Consider the following 22,548-nt stretch of genomic DNA (forward strand, 5'->3'; position numbering starts at 1 on the left):
TATGTGTTTGTGATAAATGTCCTCAGTTCGTAAGTCACTCATAGTTGCTGATACAACAGATATAATGATTAATGTTACTATTCAATAATAACATTTGACAAAACAATCCCAACTCAAGGTCCCTTTTCTAGCTTTTTCCAGAGCTTTCAGCCAGATCACATGGTCTTCATCGGCAAAGGGTGTGAGCTCAGTAGCTGTTGTGATTTTGGCGTAAAAGTTACGTTTTAATACAGAGAAGTCCATAAAAGTGCTATGGATTAAATCATAACTGCCACTGAGCTTGCACGTCAGATTCATCTCCATGACAACTGAACTAACTCCATCCGCTGATGAAGACCCTGTAATAGGGTTGAAAACTCAGGAACGAGCCAGTAGAGGAGAGTGCGCACATCCAAAAAACATACAGGTGCTGGTTTATAAAAACACTGTAGGCAGAAGTCAGACAAAAGGTTTGCACACTGTTCTGATAGCTCATTAGATTTAATTTAACAGGTCGTCTTCAGGCACACAAACACCAGAACGTGGGACAGTTGGGAACCACTTTTTGAAGCGATAAGGCTGGTGATTATTTAGGAGTTTTCTCATAGTCAACAAATCCTATGAGAAGACCAGAACCAACAATGTTTTAGCCGGTCTCTCAAAATGTAAATCTTTTCAAAGTTTAACACTTCAGGAGAAAATATTGTATTTATTGGGGACTATTTTCATCAGCAGATATGGTGTGCTGGTGAATACTTACAGCAGCAGGATGGTGTGTGTGGGATTGATTCTAAACAAACTACAGTGCCCATGTTCCTTGTGACAAAGGATCATGTCACCCAGTGGAACAGTGTGGTTTATTCTAAGGACACAGAGGAATAAGCTATATCAAGCTTTGGCTACACAAACAATGCTTGTTAGTAAGATACATTTGTTATTGGTTTTGGTCTTTTCATGGTTTATATTGACAATAAGAAAAATATAGAACATCACCAGACTTATCCTTTAATAATAGAGTTGCATCAGACTGTTGTAATGCAGAACATCTGCACTAACAAAGAGTCTTTGGACCAGTGAGACCTCTGATGACCTCAGGGAAGTTATTTGTACATGTTGTCCATGGCAAGTTTTATTACTCAAGAGCGGGGAATGATTTGCATCATTTCTTCAAGAAATAGATTTACAAGTACAAACCGAATCAGATCAGATTCAACCCATTTGATGTTGAAAATGTTCATGCTGATAAAAAAACATAATTCTGCCTTTGAGTTTGTATTTCACTGTTCGTATCAGTACACAGACTCACTTTCACAAAACTGCACGGACAGACAAAGAGCACAGATTCATTCACAAAGCACTTTTGCTTCTGAGCAGAACAAAAGGCACAGAGTATAGGGAGAAAACATTTGACATTACATCGTTAAAAGACATAAGTGCAATAATTTACAAAAGCATCACTCATCCATCAGAGAGAAGTTGCTTCAAATACCATGTGTCCAAGTTTTTTTTAATTTTTTTTTTTTTTTTTACAGTAATATGAATATTGACAGGAATAGAGGTGTGATCCATAAACAATCTCATAAGTCATGTTACAACTATGAAACTAATGCAGCTGTAAATGCACGGAAATGTACAGATCAGCCCTTGAACACAAGATCAAATAAACGACTGCAGGAGCCAAGATAGAAAACCAAAGGGAAAACACTCACCAAACACTGATTTACACTAAGCAATTTACATTTACCACTTGTGAGGTGTAAAGTCCAACAGTATCAGATAAATATGTTCTTTATACTAAATTATTTTGAAATGTGTATGCCTACAATATGTCCTTTATATATACAGTGCAAGTGAGCAATAGAATAAAGGAGGATTATATGTTGTTTAAAGGACAGGTTCAGAGTATTACTCACATGTTCAAACTGTATGTATGTTAAAAAAGGAACGTTTGTCGTCCCTGTAATCATTCTTCCTGTCCACAAGTTATTCCTTCATAGCAGGACTCCAATGTAAGAGACTGGGGACAAAATCCACATCAACAAATTAAAGTAAGGATTTAGTAATCTGTCAGCCAAATCAAGACAATATCTTGGTTTACTACTCCTCCATCGCTCAATGAGAACGACACAACTCAACACACTAACTCAACTTTAGAGAGATCTGTTCTCACTCTGACATTAAAGCTTATATTTCTATTCATATTGAAAAGCCACAAAACACCTACATTGATTCAATGTAAAACAATGAAACGTACAAGGGCGGTGAGTACTTTTGATAGGCACTATATATGGACTTATTAGCAATGAAGCTAGCAGCTTGTACCCTCCAACAAATCTGGACCAAAGGAATTATGAACACAGAAATATTATTAGTAACAAGTAAGAACTGCAGTAATGGAAAAATATATGTATATATGAAAAGTATATGATCAGAAGGACGTGTTATCCTGTTTAGATATGCTGATGTGTTATGTTCTGACGTACATGTCCTGCCATCTCTTACATTGGAGTCATGTTGTAATAGGAAGAGATCGCTTTACAGCCAACATGGAGAGGAGGAGGAGGAATGATGAATGTGACCAGTAACTCTTTCAACACACATACTGGCATGTGAGAGTATTAAAAGAGTGCTCCACTGATTTAGCATTGCACTCCTTTAACATTTTTAGACAGTTTCAAAATCGAGCAGAACCACAGATATCGTCTTTTTTTATTCCACACACTCTTCGGCCTTGTCAAAATCTGGCGCCTACATTTCCCACAATGCGACTCAACGGCTGACAGTTTTGGTCGGGGATTCAGGTGTTATGCTAGTTGCGGCTAATGTAGCCTTGAGCTGCTTGCCTCAAGCAGAGATGAGGAGCCGGGCTACAGACGTCTGGTGAGCTCACTTCTTTCTAACTCAACACCTCCAGATTCTTTTCATTTTCAAACTTGTTGTCTTCGGTCCCTACTGGCGCTGACAGTGACATCACTTGAGGCAATTTATCAGACTTGCAGCTTCCTCTGGAGCCACAAAAGGCTTTATACACCTTTTCCCATATGCAGCACTACTACCCAACATCTGTGAACAGACTTTGATGTGTAAAATTGGTGAGTTCCCCTTTAAAATAAAGAATAATAAATAGTCTGAACCCATTCTTTAACCCTTGTAAGAATGTGTAGCTACCTTCATGAGGTTTGTTTTCTGTAAAGATCTGGAACAGCAGTGTAAGTGCTGCATCAGGCTCGGCTCATTTTCCACCAACATGTACTTTAACACAAAAATCACATGCAGCATTTCACGCCGAAGATGACCACTGACTACGGTATATATCAAGAAAATCCACATGTAGGCAAAAGCAATACGTCTGCTCTAACATCGCAGTGTCACATCAGGTCATTTTATTGTTGGCATTTGGGTTTTGTCCACACCAGTAGAGCTTGTCCTCGCCTCTCCTCCTCCTCCTCCACTGGCAGAGCAGAAGCATGCGGAAGGTCTTCTGAAAGGTCTTGTTGCAGAGGGCGTAGCACATGGGGTTGATGGTGCTGTTGACGTAGCACAGCCAGTAGCCCAGGTGCCAGAGGGACTTAGGGATGCAGTCAACACAGAAAGTGGAGATGAGCACCATGATGTTGTACGGCGTCCATGTCAGGATGAAGGCCAGGATGATGGCGCTGAGAGTCTGGGCCGCCTTCTTCTCTTTCACCAGCACGTTCCTTTTCCTCTTGGTGATCTGGTTCTTCAGGACGGCATCCATGGGTTTGGAGGTGGTGGAGGAGGAAGGGGAGGCGTTTTTGGTGGGCTGCTCTGCTTCAGGCAGGCAAGGTGCCGCGATTATAGGATTGCCGTTTTTACCCTTTGAGCCTGGTTTGAACTTATAAGAGATGTGCTTTTTACTGCTCTTCTTTTGAGGAGTAGAAAAATACTGGTCTTCTGTATAATCAGTCACCTGCCCGTTCTTATTACCACTAGCTTGCTCTTTGAAAGATCCCTGTGGGGTTTCTATTGAAACATGGTGCTCCTCCTCCTCAGATGAGGTGTAGCTGTTAAAGGAAGTGATCTGATCAGCTTTCGCCCATGCCTCGTCTGATCTGGTGGTAGTTTTAGTGGCATTACTTTGGTTGGACGAGGACCAGGAGGCCTGGCTCCGGTCTCGCCTCTCTCTGGTGAAATGAAAGCAAGAGTGAATGATAGTTTTCTGGGGTTTAGTGCCCTCTAGAACATTTTCTGTTGCGAGCCCTTGCAGCTCTGCCAGATCTTTGGTCCGTCTCTGCGTCTCCTTGTAGATCCTACAGTAAAGGATGGTCATTACAGAGACAGGGATGTAGAAAGCAGCGATGGCCGTCCCAAATGTGATCACAGGCTCTGTTAAAAACTGTATCTGACACTGGTCCTGAGGCACTTTTCTCTCTCCTACAAAGTACTGCCAGCACAGAATGGGTGGGGCCCAGAGGACGAAAGACACCAACCATGCGAGGCCTATCATGATGGCAGCTCTCTTTGGAGTCCTTTTAGCCCTGTAAGTCAGCGGCCTTGTAATGGAGAAGTATCTGTCAAAGCTGATGACGAGTAAGTTCATAACTGAAGCGTTGCTGGCTACATAATCCACTGCTAGCCAAAGATCACATGCAAGGTTTCCCAAGGACCAGTAACCCATCAGGATATATGTGGTGTACAAGTTCATGGACAGCACTCCTATGATGAGGTCTGCGAAAGCCAAACTCAGTAGGTAGTAGTTGTTTACAGTCTTCAGCTGGCTGTTGACTTTGAAGGACAGCAACACCAGCACGTTGCCAACAATAGTTATCAAGCTGACAATGGCCGACACTGTAGCGATGGTTATAACCTCCCAAAGGCTGTGAGGAGTAGCCTGGACATGTGATGTGTTGGCAAAAGTGCTGTTTGGAGGATCTACATCCATGGTGCTGTGTTATCTGTCTGTGTTACAGTTGACAGGTCAGAGAGAGGTGCGCTTCTGTGGCTCCAAGAGTTTTCCTGAAATAAAAGGAAAAACGTTAATGAGACACAATTGCACATACTTATGTTTTTGTCATTTCTTTTTATTTTATTATGATAAACCACTGTAGATATATCCTCTTGTTTTCAAGGGGCCATAAAACTCATATACACTACTATTATTACTGTAGTAGTTTAAATCACATCACATGTCTAATACAGCAATGTTGCTTTTTTGCAACTAATTAACACACATTTTTAACTTACTCGTTACTATAGAAATGCAAACAAATCTACTGAATTATTGGTGATTTTTACATATTTGCAGATTTCTTTTTCATAAAAACTAAATTCCTTAAAGCTGTACCGAAATTGTATTCATTTTAATAAACCTTGAAATGTAATATAATATAACGCATTAGCTCCACTGAAAACATTAATAACAGCTTTCTTTTCAGTTTTCTTTTTTTTTTTCCATGTATTTATTTATTTTTATTTAAATGCCTTGATGTAATGTGTCATGGTGTAATTTATTTGTCCTATATTGCCGAAATTGTTATATTGTTGAAACTGTAGTTTGTTTTCCGATAAAATTATTTTAAAATGTTGACATTTATACTTCCTATATATATTTATATAGGCTACTATACTTTATGCAGTGTGACCCAAATGAGACTCGGAACATCAAACGCCATTTTGTCGTACGACACCATTCAATGTAGCACCCGTTCGTTTCAACTCTGAGGTGTCACATGCTAAACTGTCCGGTCATAGTTAACGGCAATGGAGGGTAGACCGAACAGAAGCAGGGGAGGCAGTTGGAAAAGAGGAGGCCGGGGTGGAAACAACAGCGACAGCTTTGGCGGTGAACACCGGGGCAGAGGGAGAGGAGGCCACCACCGGGGCCGGGGTAAAAGAGACCACTACCGCGGTCGTGGACGCGGGGGAGGCGTCCATTGCCGGGTGAGAGAGCATGGAAGTTTCGCTGTACCTAGCGTTGTGAAAACTTAAAAATATTGATATTTTGTTAGTAAAGTTGTGCTTCGTGGATAACCTGGATGCAACCAAAGCACTGCCTATGGCAGTGGTAGAGTTGTGAGCTTTACTGATTAAAAGTAGGCACAGCACCACATACACCGGTTGATCACATCCACCCTTCTCTACTGTATCAGAATCAGAATCGGAAGTACTTTATTGATCCCCTGGGGGGGGGGGGGGGGGGGGGGGGGGCGGTCATACATACTATGTACATGCATAATGCCCATAATGAGATGTGTAGGATCAGACTGGGAGAAGAACGATATAGCATCATAGTGATGAGGCCCTTGAAATGTCTTCAGCAGTTCAACAACACTTTAACATTATCGCTGTATGATCTGGGACTTGGATACGACACTAGAGAGTCAGGCAGCTCTGTTTCCACTGGGATGTTCAGTCAGTCGATGCTCCTGCCATGGTAACTCCAGAATTAGAAGGGAAACAATAGGGGCTCTGTGATTGCAATCATACAAATCTCCTTTTGGTACATAGGGGCTCCTTGATTGCAATCATAAAAAGCTCCTTTGGTGCATCCATAGCTACCATGGGGTCTATGATGATTATGTTAGTGTGTTTGAGTTTTGACAGCGCACCAGGAAAACTGAGCAAAACCCCACTTTGTCCTTCTGACACGTCTCATGTTGCACATTTCCATGACAACATTATTAAAGGTTTGTGCAGCTATGTGACAAAACGGGAATAAATCTATGACTCAGACAAATTTAATGACTTCAGTTGTGGCACGGACGTGTATTCTTTGTCATACAGTGGGACGTGCCATTTACCTTGACCCTTTTGTTAGGCTTAGCTACCGATCATGAATAAGAGCTATGTGTTAATGACCACTCTACAAAAGGCTATTTGAATTATACTTTGTGGAGCACAGTGAGTGGAAGTGTTATTTTTGTCATGGAAAAATCTTAGTCACAATACCCAAGGCTAGCTGGCCCCAGTCAGTTTAGATGTTTTGAAGGAATTACTTTCTCACACATTCTGCCAATTCTGTATGTTGTGATCTACACCAAAGGATTTAATGTCAAACGACAGTTTTGATTCAGGAAAGATCATTTCAGAGTTTATGTTATGGTGTGCCAGTTGACGCACAGGCATTTCCCAACCAAGACTTCCAGGACAGATTTGTGAGCAGTCTCCCAACGTGACCTCCCTGGGAAGATGGCACAGGAGAAGAAGACGTAAAAATACCTACACATGTTGCTCCTGAGGACTGAGGAAGACCATCTGTGGTCCAAACATGGTCACATCCATGTAGAATACAATAAGAATTGCTTATTTCTGTGCAGATCATTGTAACTGCAAACATTTTTAGTATGTGTGTGTGTGCTTCCCAATAATTGCAAGAAGGTAAAGTACTGTGTGTGTGTGTGTGTGTGTGTGTGGTGTTCTAAGGCTGCAACTAACGAGTATTTTCATTATCGATTAGTCTGTCAATTATTTTCTCGCTTATTTTGTCTATAAAATGTCTATCGAAGTTTTCCAGAGTTCAAGGTGATGTCTTCACTTTTTTTATTTTTTTTTTTGATCAACAGTTCAAAACCAAAAGATATTAAATATTCAATGATATAAAACTGAGCAAATTGTTGGCATTTCTGCTTGGAAAGTAAATTGAACGTTTGATTGATTATCAGAACAAAATCTACAGTGTTCATCTCTTAATTTGATTGTTGGCAAAGGCTTTTTTAATTTTGAAACACTCAAAGTCCGTCCTGTCCCTGCGTCCCACCACAACATCTTGTTTCAAATAGAATTATGGATGCAAGACGTTTTCAAAATACAGCTTTATTTTGTCTAGTATTAAGGTTTATTACCTAGTTCTTGGCTTACTGATGCTCCAGGTACATTGGGCTAAATTAGTTTGGAAGAGTAAAGTAGATTCAAGCTAAAAGTCTCAGTATACAACAAAACAAAGTGCTCTTCTGAATCCCCTGTCCAACGTCAGAATGAGGGTCTGCATTCAACGATTTTTGTTACTTCCTGAAACCCACCATCCAACAATCGCAACCACTTCCCATTGGTGAGACGTTGGCAAGGTAACAGGCCTAAAGACTTTAGCCTTTAGTTATGGTCTGACACCATCATGTGATCCAGTTTGTTTGAAGCATACTGAGACTTTAAAACTCCGGGCTTAGCATGCACCTTATGGAAAGCACCTCTGGTATTACTTTTAATGTCACTTGAAACACACATTCCTCATTGTGTATCCTGCCATGTTCTCTTTTAGGATCAAGATGAAGGGGACAGCTTTCAGGAGGAACATGGCAGGGCAGAGATGTTCTCCAGGAGGAAGCTGGAGTCAAACTGGGACCGTTACGAGGTGTCAGAGAGGCCAGAGCCTGGTGATGACGTGCCCACTCAGAGAGGAACAGACTACCACGTCCTGCTGGAGTCGGCAGGTAAGGCCTGGCCAACAAAAAGCTTGAGGAGGTTGTGTTTGTTTTGCCAGCCATGCCTTTAGTGCCCAGTCAGCCCTCAGCGGGAGAAACACTTCAGGCATCTGAGCTTCCCAAAACATTTAGGCAAATTTATACAGCACATGCCATACCCAAAGTGCTTTACAGGGTGCACGAGTGAAAGCACAAGAAACAAAACAAGAAATAAATGATGAAAACAATAAAAGGAAGCACATAAAAGAAAACATATATAAATAAATAGATAAAATATTATTCCCATAATGCTTAGTTTTTTGGGCTTACTGTTGTGTACATAAAGGAATTTCTTTCAAAGGCAGAATTGCTTTAAGTCAATCCTGGTAGGATGGATTGAATCTTTGGACTTCTTCACTCAGTTTCTGGAATAGTGGCACAGTAAGCTTGACAAAGAAATGAAGCCAAGTCGTTCCAAGAGCTTTAGTGTCAAATTCTCTGTCCATTTGCCTTGTTTTTATTTGCCGCTCCACCATCTTGCTTCAGTTTGCACAAACAAATGTTGGCTCTTTTTTTTTCTTTTTTTTTTGCCAATAATGATCAAACCATCACTGGGTTAAAGAAACAGTTCAAGGGTATTTTGCTTTCATGTTTACTTTTAATTTGTGTATTAGTCTTTCTGGGATAATGACATGGAAATGCACTCTGTGTCAAATACTCCACTGAGTCTAATTGTACTCTTCTGAAGTTGTCTCTGTATCCTAATTAGCTAAAATGAAATGTCTGTTGTCTTAATGGACTTTAATTGCTCTGTATGGACTTTGCCGTCAGATGGCTGCATAGAAGATCCTTGTTTGTCTTTGTTTGTTACAGTAATTTCAGCCTCAGTGGTCAGTGTTTGGCCCCCTGGGCTCTCAACAGCCTCATCTCTGTTTCTGTTGCTATTTCTTTTCCCAAAGGAGCACCAGTAAGAAAGCTCAGTGCTGTCTTATTAGAGCAGAGCTAGAGATTTTAATATTTAGGACTGATTCTCAGATTGGGGCTGTCACATTTAGCTTGTGCATCAAGTTGGGTTAAATAGAGAAGAGGGTCACCCCCCCAAATCTGCGTGCTTGTTTTGCCAAAAGGTTTATTTTTAAATATGACAGAAAGGGAAGCAGGCTATGTCTCATTTTAGCAGCTCCCAAGCGTGTAGTAATGTACCCAAAGTGACTGATGTTTTGTATTGCTGTGGCTGTTGGCTTTTTTCTCTCTTTTCAACACACATTTTTATTATTCTTTGTCCTACTTCTATTTGGGGGATAATTGTGCTCTTGATTGTGGAACTATAGTTCCAATAATTTGGGGGCTTTAAGGGATGTAAACAGGAAGTATAATGTTGCCATGGAGTCAGTGAGTTAGCTGTAGGCTACAACTTGAGCCCTTGGCATCATTAAAAAGTATGCTGAATTAGCTATTAGCAGTTCCTGTTTAAAATATATCGATGGATGTACGGACAGCTATCACAGGATTACTTTGTTACTGAAGAAAACTTAAAAATGTGAACATTCTCAGGCAGGTTCTGGACTTATAAAGAGCGTCACTTTTTTTTATGATTTCTGTGTTTATGGCTGTTAATTCGTGACAGACATAGGAGATAATGATATCTTCATAAGTCACACTGAATCTGAAAGTCTGTGTGTTCACATTCCACTGAGTTGACTCAGAGGAGTAAGATTTTCGACACTAATTGCGGCAATCGGGCGCTAAAGGTTTTAAAGTACCTTAATTGCCTTCACTGCTGCAGCTCTAACCACTGACCGTGTTGATAAGTGGGCCAAATCAGTGTGCAAAACCAGGCACCTTTCCCTTACTTTGTATCTTTGCCTCACGTCTCTCCCTCTGCCATCACTGCGATGGCACCTTACTTCAAAACCAGAGCAGTAACACTGTAATGTGTGTTTTACTTTTGCAAGAAATCTGTCCAGGAGACTGTGTACAACCTGTTAGCTACCTGTGGACAGTTTTCGACAATGAATGCTTTTAAAATAAAGGCCGTAATTGAAAAAGCTTAAACTTTAAAACAAAATGTTTCTAGCTTTTATGATGTACTTCTTATAGCGATGCAAGAAATAACAGATTGTAGGTTTGCTGATAATCATAAGCAGGAACGAGTGTACCGCACTACATCACAGCTAGACAGTGTGGAAGAAGCTTGTTGTCACCACCAGTTGGCAGTGCAACTGGGATTATTAGACTGGCTGTTACTCTAAGATCATAGTTGGTTTGGATTTTGCAGCTTGATGAGTTTAAGATATGAGCCGGTTAAATCCTGCTGCACTAATAGAAACCTAAAATACTTCAATTTCAGTGAGCAGCTTCTCTTTTCTTCGTCTGATTTTTAACAGCATCCCACGTTTACAGCAGGCTTTGTATGATGTGAAATATGAATGAATACGTATTCATGACCTGAAACTTCCTTCTACTCCCTTTCATGACATATTTGCTTCTCATTTTCATGGACTTTATTTGTGTCACCCATTTCCAAGCAACATACCCCTGGTGGTTTGGCAGTGAGAAGGCTTCTGTCTGTCTGTTACCGTCAAACTGGATTTGAACTGTGTCTGTCAGCTCCACCAGAGGCACTGAATGATGGAACTGAGAGCTGTGATTGGTCAGTTTAGGCTGCTGTCTCCTGCATGTTTCTGATGCCTTTAGAGATTGTTTATAGTGAAGGACTCATGAAGCAAGTGGAAGGAAGGCTCAGTGATCTTCTTTTCACTAATGCTAGTTGAACTTAGTGGTTAAAGATTGACAGAGCTACAACAATTCTGATATTTGATTGATTGATTGTCATTTATCCAAACAAAAATACCAAACATTTCATTGTTCCAGCCTCTCAAAAGTGAAGATTTGCTGGTTTTCTCTGTTTTTTAATGATACTAAATTGAAACTAAAATATTTTGAGGGTTTTTAACTGTCGGTCAGAAAAAAAAACTGGCAATTTGAAGATGTGAAGCTCTAGGAAACTGTGATGGTAATTTTTCACTTCATCTATCAATTTAAACAGTTCATTGATTCATTGATTAAATAATTGTCAGATTAATCGATCTCTCTTCACAAAATATATGGAAGAATATAAACATGTATAGTAATATTTAGTATTTTCATTTTCAGTGCAAACCGTCCCCCTTAGGCGCTCCCTATATCACCAAGCGAATGAAAAAAATCTAAATGAATTACGGCTGCAGCTAACGATTATTTTCATTATGGATTGATCTGCCGATACTTTTCTCAATAAATAAATGAATCGTTTCGCCTGTAAAATGTCAGAAAATAATGAGAAAATGTCAGTCAATGTCCAGTTTTGTCCGACCAACACCCAAAAACATTCACTTGTCAATGATATAAAATAGAGAAAGCAGGAAGTCTTTATGTTTGAGAGGCTGAAAGCAGCAATGTTTTGTCATTTTTGCTTGACAGATTACTTGAATGAATGGTCTGGTATGAAAATAGCTGCTACACGGCCTGTGAATGTGAGACGCACCCTGTAGTGCTGCAGTGGTAATACAACATGATTCTGCACTGAACTACAGTACAAATCAGTTGCTACCAAAGTTCACTGTATCCAGGTGTGTTGTAGTTTAAAAGCCGAGAGATGTTTGATTTCATGTTCATGTTATCTACAGTATTAGGATGGGTATTAAGATGCCATTATTCAAAGTAGGGTTACACCAACGCATTGGTCTCAGTCAATTAACAAACATCAACCAGTCATTTTGTGTTCTATTGATGTGATTTAGTTTTAACTATAAATGAACTGGGAAGCCTGTAAATTAGACTTTCTTTTGCACATTTTATGTTTGTTTTTTTTTAATCATCCATTTTGGTAAAGTAGTTCTGTTAAAGGCTGTTAAAGAGTTGTATGTTTCAAAACGGTTTAAAGCTGCACTAATGAATATTTTGATATGAACAATGGGTGAAATGACTTTGTGTCATGTGAACGTGGTCGCTTGTAGTGAATTAACAGCCGACTCTGCAGTTCCCCTCAGGTCAGATCTAAGGAGCATTTTAGTGTTTTTTAGCTCCCACAACCCCCCCGTGCAAAACCAAACAACAGCCAAAGTTAGCGAACGTTTAGCTCCTAAACAGCCAGGTATTGCCCTCAGGAGTTGGAAGTGCAGAGTGAACGTGGACTTCATCAGGTGGCGAAAACAACAACAATTAATGCAGCTTTAAGTATTGTTTCAGAGGCTTTATGGAAACATAATAACATTTTGGGAGGAACACTATAATTATTACAATTTCTGGCATTGAAATGAATACATTTACAAGATATTGACATTATAACTTATATGTCACCTGTCAGCAACTTATGTAACCAACTTAAAATAACTTAAATGTTGGTTTTATTAGCAGCCTTTAATGTAAACCCACATTTGTTAAATAAGTCGTATTTTGACCAAAACATGCTACTAAATACTTGCTTAGCAAGACCTGTGTATTATTCAGCATCAGATCTGATCAGATTTCTATAATCAGCCAAGTTTAATGGGGTTTTAACTAAATACCCCGAATCTGTGCAGGACCTGGACTTGCTTCTGGTTTTAGAGGAAGTTATGAGTCCATTTTTACCTCCGTATGAGTGTTTAAGCAGCTAACTGTTTTTATAGGATTGTTGTTTTTTTTTCTTTCTCACGCCATTAGAGAGTTGGAAAGTGTTGCAGTCTCTCTCCCCTTCTGTTGTAGCGTAAATGCCAAAGGTTCTCCTGTGAGTTGTTTGACTCTCTCTGTGTTTTGCCCACATTGTCAGATTAGTCATGCCGTACAGCAAGAGGCTGCCGCTCTCTAGAGGATACTTAATTGTACGTGGGAGGCGATGCTTTCAAGAGTCGTTTTTCTGGCCAATTAAGGTAGCCGTGAAATCAGGAATTCACCACAGAAACCTCCCTTTTCCTCTCCGCTAAAGTTATTACGGAATACTTCTTATTGTGGAGCTTATATCACCGTCACTTTCTGTATCCAAGGTGTTGAAGTGTTGGAGTATTCTGTTTGTTTTGTTGGCAAGATTGGGCAGAATGTACAGGTCAGAAGTACGTGCAGATGTTATGTATTTCAGGATAGAAATGGCCTAGAGCAGCAATTCTTCCGAGATTCAAGAGAGCAGAGCAGAGCAGAGCAGAGCGGTCGAGAGCAGAGCTTTACCTACAGTGTGTTGGAGGCGTGAGTGAGATTATGAGCTGAATTCACAACATTTTAATCAAATAGAAGTTTTTTCCTGTGCTACAAAGCAGAAGGTTATAATCTAAACCACAAGGATGTTTGCTTTCATAAGAAGACACTGTATCTGATAATGTTGCCATCCACAGAGCTGAGCACATATGAACAACCTAAAACAAAACTGCATCCATATATATGTGAGTGGGTGGGGATTGTACTGTTTCTGACATTAAAGAAAGCTTTGAAGTTTTGTTAAAGTGAGACCATGTAACTTATGGAAGAAGATGTTTTAGAGCTGAAGCAATGAATCGATTGACAGATAAATGATTCTGCAACACTTTTGATAATCGTTTTAAGATAAGATGGAACCTGGAATTAGTCATTTTTGTCGTTTTTCAAGCCAAAATTACAAAAAAAAAGGTTTTTTGTTTTACATGTTAGTAAACTGAATATCATTGGGTTTTGGACTGTTGGACTGTCGGTCTGATCAAACAAAGAAGCGATTTTTCTCTATTTTCTGACGTTTATTATTTATTACTTGCAGCCTCCTGTTGACTGACTTCATGACTCTTCTCTACGACTCTGTTACTGTTTTGTCACATTGGTTCGCTTTAATTAACACTGTTTTTTCCTTTTCGATTCTTGTTAATAAATGAGACCAGTGAGGAAAGGACTGATGGCTTCACTCTTTATGCCGGCTTTTATATTGTGGTGTCAGCCGGGTCAGATTTGGCACACGTGTTGTGTCGCAATTGCTTTGCCGCACGACAGGCAGAGGGTGTTGTTCCTCCAGCACAAATGGAGCTGAAACTTTCACAGTTTCTGGCTGTGGCAAAGAGTTAAAGTAAGGCTGAACGGATAATTAAAAAAAATCACTATCATTAGCTCCTCTTCCTGCCCAGGAAAGAGGAAATACACCTGTCAACACCTTAAACACAAGCCTGGTGAAAGACCTCTGCCCACTTCTCTGATTTTTGCAGCTATTAAAATGTGAGAACAAAGTGGAAAATAAAATGACAATTCAGTCTGATTATCAGTCTGCTTTGACCGGGAGAACACCTTCAAGTTCCCTTTCGACTGGCAAGAGCTGCTGCTGCTTTCCAGCTCCAGAGCCGGGCGTAACAGACGGAGAGAGGCAGTGACCAGTAGGCCAGGTTACTGAGGCTTTAGATACCAGTTTTATAATTATAGTTCCCAATGAGGCACACTCCGCAGATGCCGTGCAGTCCACAAAATCTGTCTGACAAACATTTGGGGGAAGCCTTATGTGGTCGCACAGCCTTCTTAGAGCTTGTGTGTTATGAGTGTGTGACTGAAAAATGTAACAAAGGAACAACTGTAAACAAAGCTGTTATTCATCTAAAAATCGTGATTTCATGTTCGACACTTTTATTTGAATAAATGAAAATTGTGATTCTAATATAGTCAGAAGTGGTAATATATGAGTCATTATTGTATAGTCTAAACAATATGTAAAACGTTTACAAAACGTCTTTTACATTGCTCAGATGAAATGGAAAATGACATAACAATTAGGCAAACTTCCTCTGCTGATGAAGATCATGTGATATGATCGAAAGCCCCAGAACAGCTACTTATTGGAGTCTGAGGTGAGATTGTTTTGTCAACATTTAAAATTATTCTAAATTGGGAAATGTAGACGAATGGGACGAAACATGGGTGGAATTCAAGCTTGAGGAAATGCTGTGTATTCCTGGGGGGGGGGGGCTCACAAGCTCCCCAGCAGCATATATATTAATTAAACCTTTACCAGCTGCAACATTAAAGTGACGCACACATGACTGCATCGATAATCACAGTCCATTGATATAATATACATTATTCTGAAATGGGTGGCATATTTTGATGCTAATACTTACTTACTAATATTGAATAATATAGAATGTACTATAGCTGTGGTCCATACATCCCACTCTTTTGATTCTTACGTTCTACCTACAGTAAGATGTTCTAGTGCAGAACCTGTCACAGTTGTTTATATAATCTCCATTTATATAACCTCAGGTTGTTTATATTTCAATTTAACCATTTCCTCTGTCTAATGTATCAAAATGCATTTGCTGCTGCAGAGACTTGGTTTTCCCACAAAGAGCTTTAAAGTTCCATCTTTTCTCTGCGTGTTTTAACTCATTTATACAATAAATAATCAAATGCACAAACAATTGGGACTACACAACTGGGACGTTGAAGCACAAAACATATAAAGACTTCTTGCCTGCCAATCTATTTAGAAATATATAATTGAGTTGTTGGGATGTTCAGTGGCTGACTTTGTATTTGCTAAAGCTCTACTGTACTTTGTGTGATTAGGAAAAATGGAGCCTGACGGGGAAATTATGTGTATGTATGTAAACAGACTGATTTGAAATGAAGGTCATATTGATTTCTGCTGTTTTGTGGCCTCCTGGATGGCTATTATGTGGCCCCATTGTTTTGCTTGTCCAAACACGGCAAGTGCTTTTAGCATTCATGTGTTTTGATTGACTCTGATTACACCTTCTATTACATTCAATGCTAAGAATTCACTGTGTCAGGGGGAGGCGAGGACACAGTGGACCTTTTTCATGTGACTGTGGCGTCCAGACTGAGGTTGCTTTTCAAGGATGAAACATTGGCGCTTTTGATACCTGAAATATTTCAGGACCAGCGCGTTTAGAGACTGCTTTCGTGCAGAAATGTTGTTATCGCCTTGAGGATTTCTGGATTCTGATTGAATTAAAACAAGTCAAGTTGCTATTAAGCCTTAAGAAATGAATTGCTGTCGACTCTTTTGTCAGGTCTCGTCTCAGTCCTTGCATTGTTGGGGGTTGATTGTGCTGTTGCTATGGGTACACACATGGTGCAATTCCCTTGTTGTGTGTGTGTGTGTCCATGTGCCTGTATGACTTGGGGGAATTGCTGGGACAGCAGCCTCACATGGTCATCTATCTGTACACATTAACACAAGGATCAATCCTCCTTCCCCGCAGCCGTAGTTTACCAAGGCTGCTAATGGGCACCTATCAAGGCTCAATCATAATGAGACAAAAGGAAATCACATTAGAGCTTCAGTGATTCACCTAACTAGATTGACAAACACAAGGACGTTTTCCTAACCGAGATGAATAGTCCCAATCATGCCATTAATTTATATGTTCCGCTGTCGTTATGGATACTTGATCAGACATCTTGACTGGAGGAGACAAAGCAGAGGAATGAGGCCAGTCATGTTGGCAAAAATAAGAAACAACGCATTACAGGAGCTTGGTTCGTTTCCCTGCAATTGCTGATTATGATTAAGCCAGTGGAGGATGGTGTGAGTCCAAATGAAGCGGCAGGTGGATCACTTCACGGAACACTCTACCCACTGTCATCCTTAAATAGCCGTGTCAATATGTTGACATACAGGGTTCACGTAAGGGGCTGCGTTTCATTATCCGTTAAACTGCAGATTAAGTTTATGACACGTCAGGAAATAGTAAAAGATGCCCATCACAGTTTCCCAGAGACATATGTCATGTCTTCAGATTGCTTGTTTTGACTGACCAACAATCCAAAACCCCCAAAATACTCAACTTCCAATCAGAAAACGAAGGAGAGTGTTTGGCAGTTTTGCTTGAAAAATAACTTAAAACAATTACTCGAGCATCAAAATCTGGGCTGCAACTATCAATTATTTCCGTTATTGATTATTCTGCCGCTTATTTTCTTGATAAAACAATGAATTGTTTGGTTTATATAATTTCAGAAAATGGTCAAAGATGCTCCTCATAGTCTTCAAATTGCTTCTTTTGTACATTTTTCATGCAAAAATGCTGAACATTCGCTCTGATGATTCGTCACCACTATCTGAGATAGTGATGGACATATTTCACAGTTTTGAATACCAATTTGATTAATTGAGAAAATAATCTTCAATTGCAACAGTTGCAGAAAAGCAGCAAATCTTTACATTTAAGAAGCTGGAACAAGTGAATTTCTGGCATTTTGTCCTTGAAAAATTACTTAAATAATGAATTATTGAAATAGTTGCCTATCAATGTTGTGGTGATCAACTAATCTCTTCTTCTTTCAGCTCTAGTTGAGCTTTAAAACTTGTTCGGGCAGAGCTCACAGTGTTCATGCCTCCGCGAATACAGTGGTACAAGTGTTGGGATGCCAGTCATGTGACTTGTCATCCCCATGGTTTTTAATGATACCTGAAATCAAATCATCTTACTCCCTGTACCTCCCACTTTCTCCTGAGTAAAAAAAAAAAAAAAAAAAAAAAAGAACACACACAGAGCAGCCCTACACACCCATATCCGAACTTATTGAAGTATATTTAAGATTCAGGATCGATTTAATAATGTTTATGTTGGTGTCAGAAGCTTTTCTTTTAAATCCACATCGTACAAAATGTACCGAGTCTGAAATATAAAAGCTGCTGACAACTGATGAGCCCCAGCACGTCTTCCATAATAATATAGTAACTCAGGCTACATTTACTATTCACTAATAACATGTATATAAAATGTGAACAGTAAGTAGGGTCAGTTGACAGTGTTTTAATGTCCTGCCATAATAGCCACATGAAGCAGAATACATACTCACCCTGTATGGCTCTGACAAAACACGATCCTCCGGCGCTAAATGGGCGTTTGGCCCGGTCTTTGATACACTGTTTTTTCCTTTTACTCCTTCTTCAGTCTGGCAGAGTTGTCTCAGTTTCTTCTCCCTGCGGTCTCCTCAGCTCTGCACGTCTTCTCCCTCACAGCGTTTGCTTCACACCTTCCCTCCCTGACTCGCTCTTCCCCTCCCCTGTTCCCTCTCGCTGACTTTTTTCCCTCTGTGCTCCTCTCTCCAACGAGGTGAAAAACACACTTGTCAAATACAGGTAGGTCATCACACCGTCTCTCATCCTCATCAGTTGCTAAGTACGAGGTGCTTTGATGCGAGCAAGTTTTTCAGCATCAGTCGTGTGTTACTGTATAGCTCCTGAACGGTCTCTTTCTGAGACAAGGTGGTAAATGCAACAGCTGTTCAGTGTCAATGTCCATGTGACAGAGCAGCTTGGGTGCCTCGTTGGTCCTGTTTAGACCTTTTTCACAGAAGGGTGAATTACTGGAAACGGCTTCTGGTCCTCAGCAGTGACGATCAAGAGAAGATCTCATCAAAGCTTTTTCCTTTTTTTTTTTTCTTCTTACTACCGAAGACGAAGTAGTGAGCTCGACACCTTCTGAGAAATCGATGAAAGAAGCAGTTTCTCACTCTTTCTGCAAAGTTTGAGCAACTCTGCTGGCAAGGAGAGCGGAGTAAAGCCTCTTCGATCCTCAAGGCTGCACAGATTGAATTGAGGTTTTGTCTCCTGTCAGGCGTCTGCTTGCTGCCTCTGATAAAGCTGCTTGGATGCACGCTGCACTAAGGTCCTTCAGCAACACGCGGATTCAACCGTGAGCCTCTATTAGAAGAAATTCCCACATGGCCGGAAGCCTCATCCTGTATCAGAACACTGAGCAACATGGAAGAGGAGGGAGGGAGAGGTGAGGAGGTGGAGGAGTAGGATGAAGCAGAAGAGGAGAGGGAGGAGCCGGAGGAGGAGGAGTCGATGTGGGTGTCAGACTGTTTGCCTTTGCATCGGCAGTGCTTACAGCTGTACGTCTTCATCAGAGAGGAAATGCATTCACACAACTGCTGTCTCCTCCAAACAGCCTCGCACGTCCCACTTCATGGCGACCTGGTTAATCCCCAATGTGTTTGACCGTGCCCCTCCTTTTAAAAGCAGGGTGAGTGACTGTGGCAGCCGTCAGTGGTGATTGGTGGAGTTTTTAAACTGCTCTCAGTTTACCAGCCAATCTCAGCTGCCTCCATAGGAAGTGCTTTTCAGTGCAGTGCTTTCTTTTGGTATGACCTTCCCTGTTCAGATGAGCTTTTTGTTGAAGATGTAACTATAGAGGGAGCAAACAAAAGCAAAAGTTGCACTGAGGAGGAATGCATTTTCTCAGTTGCTGAAATGTAAATTCATTTAGGAAAGGCACGTGTGGATAGTGGGTTTTTGAGGCCGAAACTGATATCAATATTTGGGAGGTTAAAAAATCCTGTAACGATAGAGCGTTAAACATAAATCACACAACATAAACTAATAATCTTCTAATATAGATCCCTTCTAATTTTTGATCGTGATCAAGATACACGAGCAGGACATTTTACAGTTGAAAAATCTACCTGTCAGCACTCCCTGATGGTTTCTAAATTACATTGATACAGATATACATGCCATAAGCCAACATCAGCTGAGATATCGACCCGGCTGATTTATTGGGTCAGTTCTAATCTGTTGTAAGGAACCAGTTTTTTAGACCTGGCATGACAGTTTTTTGTCAATTACTACCACTTAGGGCTGGGTGATATCACATTAAATCAATATCACAATTAATTGTCACATTTACCTCAGTAACTAGGACAATGAACAATATCTTAAATGTACCCGTGCACAAGATTTCCTGTCCTCATAGTGGAGCTCCTGGATGATTAATTTATTGATATTTAAATTCATTAATTTAATAATATTTAATATATTAAGCAGTTAACACTTAAGGATTTGTTTGTTAAAACAGGAAAATCAAACCTATGTTATATGTCACACGTCGCGATTATCAAAATAATTAATGTTAGAAATAGATCTGAACAACACATTAGCAGTGCGTGTGCCATGTCTTTCTCATCTGCACCCATCACCAGCTTTGCTTCTCTTCCGTTTGAGTCATTTCATCTATCTGTATGAAGGAGCTAATTTATCAAACGTGTGGATATGACTAAAATGATGTCGGTTAGAGAGTCACAGCGCCGGTTCTGGTGACTCTTCAATGAATTGCACAGCCCTGCTACGGCTATCAAAACGCTATCCATCTTTTCAGGAGGCAGAATCTCTTCTGCGACTCCGGCCTCCCCAGAGCCGCGTGGCATTAGTAATGAGTTGGGAGTATCGTGATAAGGATGAGGAGGAACGTGAAAGAGATCAGTAACAAAAGATTGAAATATTGGTGCGTTCCTTAATCAGAATCAGAATCAGAAATACTTTATTGATCCCCGGGGCGGAATTAGACACGTTACAGGTGCTCCCATTCAAGAATAGAAAAAGTAGCCTAGAGCTAGAAATGAGACATAGGTAAAGATATAAGATATAAAAAAAATATTAAAAAAAATATATAAATTTGCAGTATTTAAGTGAAAATAAAAAAATATATACAATAACAATGTATGTGTATATATGTGTATATATATATGTGTGTGTGTGTGTGTGTGTGTGTATATATATGTATGTATGTATTGCACTGGTGAATTATTGCACAGATTATTGTAATTTTAAGTCGGTAACAGTCAGTAGTGCACAGTTCAAGTATAAATATATCATATAGAATAAATAATGAGGTAGACGTAGCTGACTGAGGGGAAATCCGTCCAGAATCAGTCTGTTTCTTCTGAGCGTCAGTGACACTCAGAGGGAGGAGTTGAACAGTCTGATGGCCACAGGCAGGAATGATCTCCTGTGGCGCTCTGTTGTGCGTTTGGGTGGAATGAGTCTCCCACTGAAGGTGCTCTTGTGCCTGAGTCGCACATCACGGAGAGGATGTGAGACATTATCCAAGATGACCTGCATCTTGGACAGCATCCTCCTCTCTGACACCACCGTCAGCACTGGCCACCACACACTCGCAAAACATCCTCAAAGAGCACCTTTTAGCCTCTTGTTGATAAAAGCCAAGCAAACGTATTCATTCAGGATAGGATTGGTTTGTTTATGAGGCCCAACAGTTTAAAAAGCGAATCTGTTTCCTGCTTGTTGCTGGATTCATGAGCAGCTGTTTCAGATCAGTGAGCAGCGTCCAGTCCAGTGGAGATCAGCTTGGTGACTGCTTGTTGACGCAATGAGACTAATACATTGTCACGTGTTGTGGAACATGTCATCGGAGACCACCGCCACACATGTAATGACGTGAAGCCTTGTACAGGGGAGCAGATGAAGATGGTGGTGTTATTGGATTTTTGCTTTGTCCTCAGGTTGTCCTCATATTTAGACCAGTTTCTAGTCCGTCATCGGCAAGTCTCGACCCCAGTTATAAGCACATTTCTAAGTTGTCATGTGGATTTGAACTTTTTTGTATCCTCAAATTGAGGATATAGAAAAGAGATCTTTCATAACTTAATTCAAACTAAACCCATACATTTTCTCATGTTGTTGCCCTGCGTGGTGGCGAGAGGTCTGCAGCAAAGATGGCAGAGTTGTTGCGGAAAATTGCGTGGAAGCCTGGTGTTTTTTTTAAATCAGCCACTGCAGTGTGACGCTACTGAGCTTATGCCATTGATTTTAGGGCATGAAAATACAAAACTGGGTGTGAAATGTGTTGCCTCCAGTGCTTTGGTTCTGCTTTTTAACAGACTTTCTTGTCATTGTCAACCAGGACGGGTTTGAAGTATGGAGGACCTGTGGCTCAAATGTGCTGGTTTGTGTTTGTGCCGTATTTTCCACACTGATTTACTGTATTGATGATAGATGATACAGATCAGATAACACGACGAACAACAGTCTTGATTAGAAAAATAATATTTTAATCTCCTCGAACACTACGGTACAAATAGCTCTGGAAATGAACATGTGTAAGTTTGGTGCATTGTGAAACGTCACGCATGCATAAGATTAGTCTTTTCACTACAACAAAGGTATGAGCTTTGAAAATCGTCGCTGAACTATACAGTTATTATAATTTATTACGATTTGATGACTGGCCTACAGGAGGACCCATTGAAGTGCCACCATTTTTCTGGCTCCTACATCTTGCCTGAGCGTCCTGGAAGGACCACAGCTGTTTCATGCTCACTCTGTGTGATTGAACTGGTCGAGTAGGCCGGGCGCTGTGCATTTCTTTGAGACAGTTTTTCCCTTTCATGTGAATATATCATGCATGTTCCACCAAGCCGCAGGCTAGCTATTGATTATCAGGAGAATGCAATACAAAGGATATGAGGCATGTCT

At 40.4% G+C, this 22,548-nt stretch overlaps 2 protein-coding genes across 2 annotated transcripts in view; one reads left to right on the forward strand and one right to left on the reverse strand.

The window, feature by feature from the left end:
• Positions 1-3,352: 3,352 nt before the first annotated feature.
• On the reverse strand, positions 3,353-4,882 carry chrm5b (cholinergic receptor, muscarinic 5b). The gene has a single exon (XM_070925324.1). The coding sequence runs from the start codon at positions 4,880-4,882 to the stop codon at positions 3,353-3,355; it is 1,530 nt and encodes a 509-aa protein (XP_070781425.1).
• Positions 4,883-5,690: 808 nt separating this feature from the next.
• aven (apoptosis, caspase activation inhibitor) overlaps positions 5,691-22,548 on the forward strand; it is a 32,290-nt gene continuing 15,432 nt past the window's right edge. The window contains exons 1-2 of the mRNA XM_070925325.1: positions 5,691-5,880; positions 8,195-8,366. Coding sequence (XP_070781426.1) covers positions 5,701-5,880; positions 8,195-8,366 — 352 coding nt within the window. The 5' untranslated portion in view covers positions 5,691-5,700. The remainder of the gene's footprint in view (positions 5,881-8,194; positions 8,367-22,548) is intronic.

This window comes from Enoplosus armatus, chromosome 19 (genome assembly GCF_043641665.1).
Source record: "Enoplosus armatus isolate fEnoArm2 chromosome 19, fEnoArm2.hap1, whole genome shotgun sequence".
Classification (NCBI taxonomy): Eukaryota; Metazoa; Chordata; class Actinopteri; order Centrarchiformes; family Enoplosidae; genus Enoplosus; species Enoplosus armatus.

Bases quoted from the DNA above. Each gene is read 5' to 3' on its own strand.
- chrm5b (XM_070925324.1), bottom strand. From the start codon at position 4,882: ATGGATGTAGATCCTCCAAACAGCACTTTTGCCAACACATCACATGTC.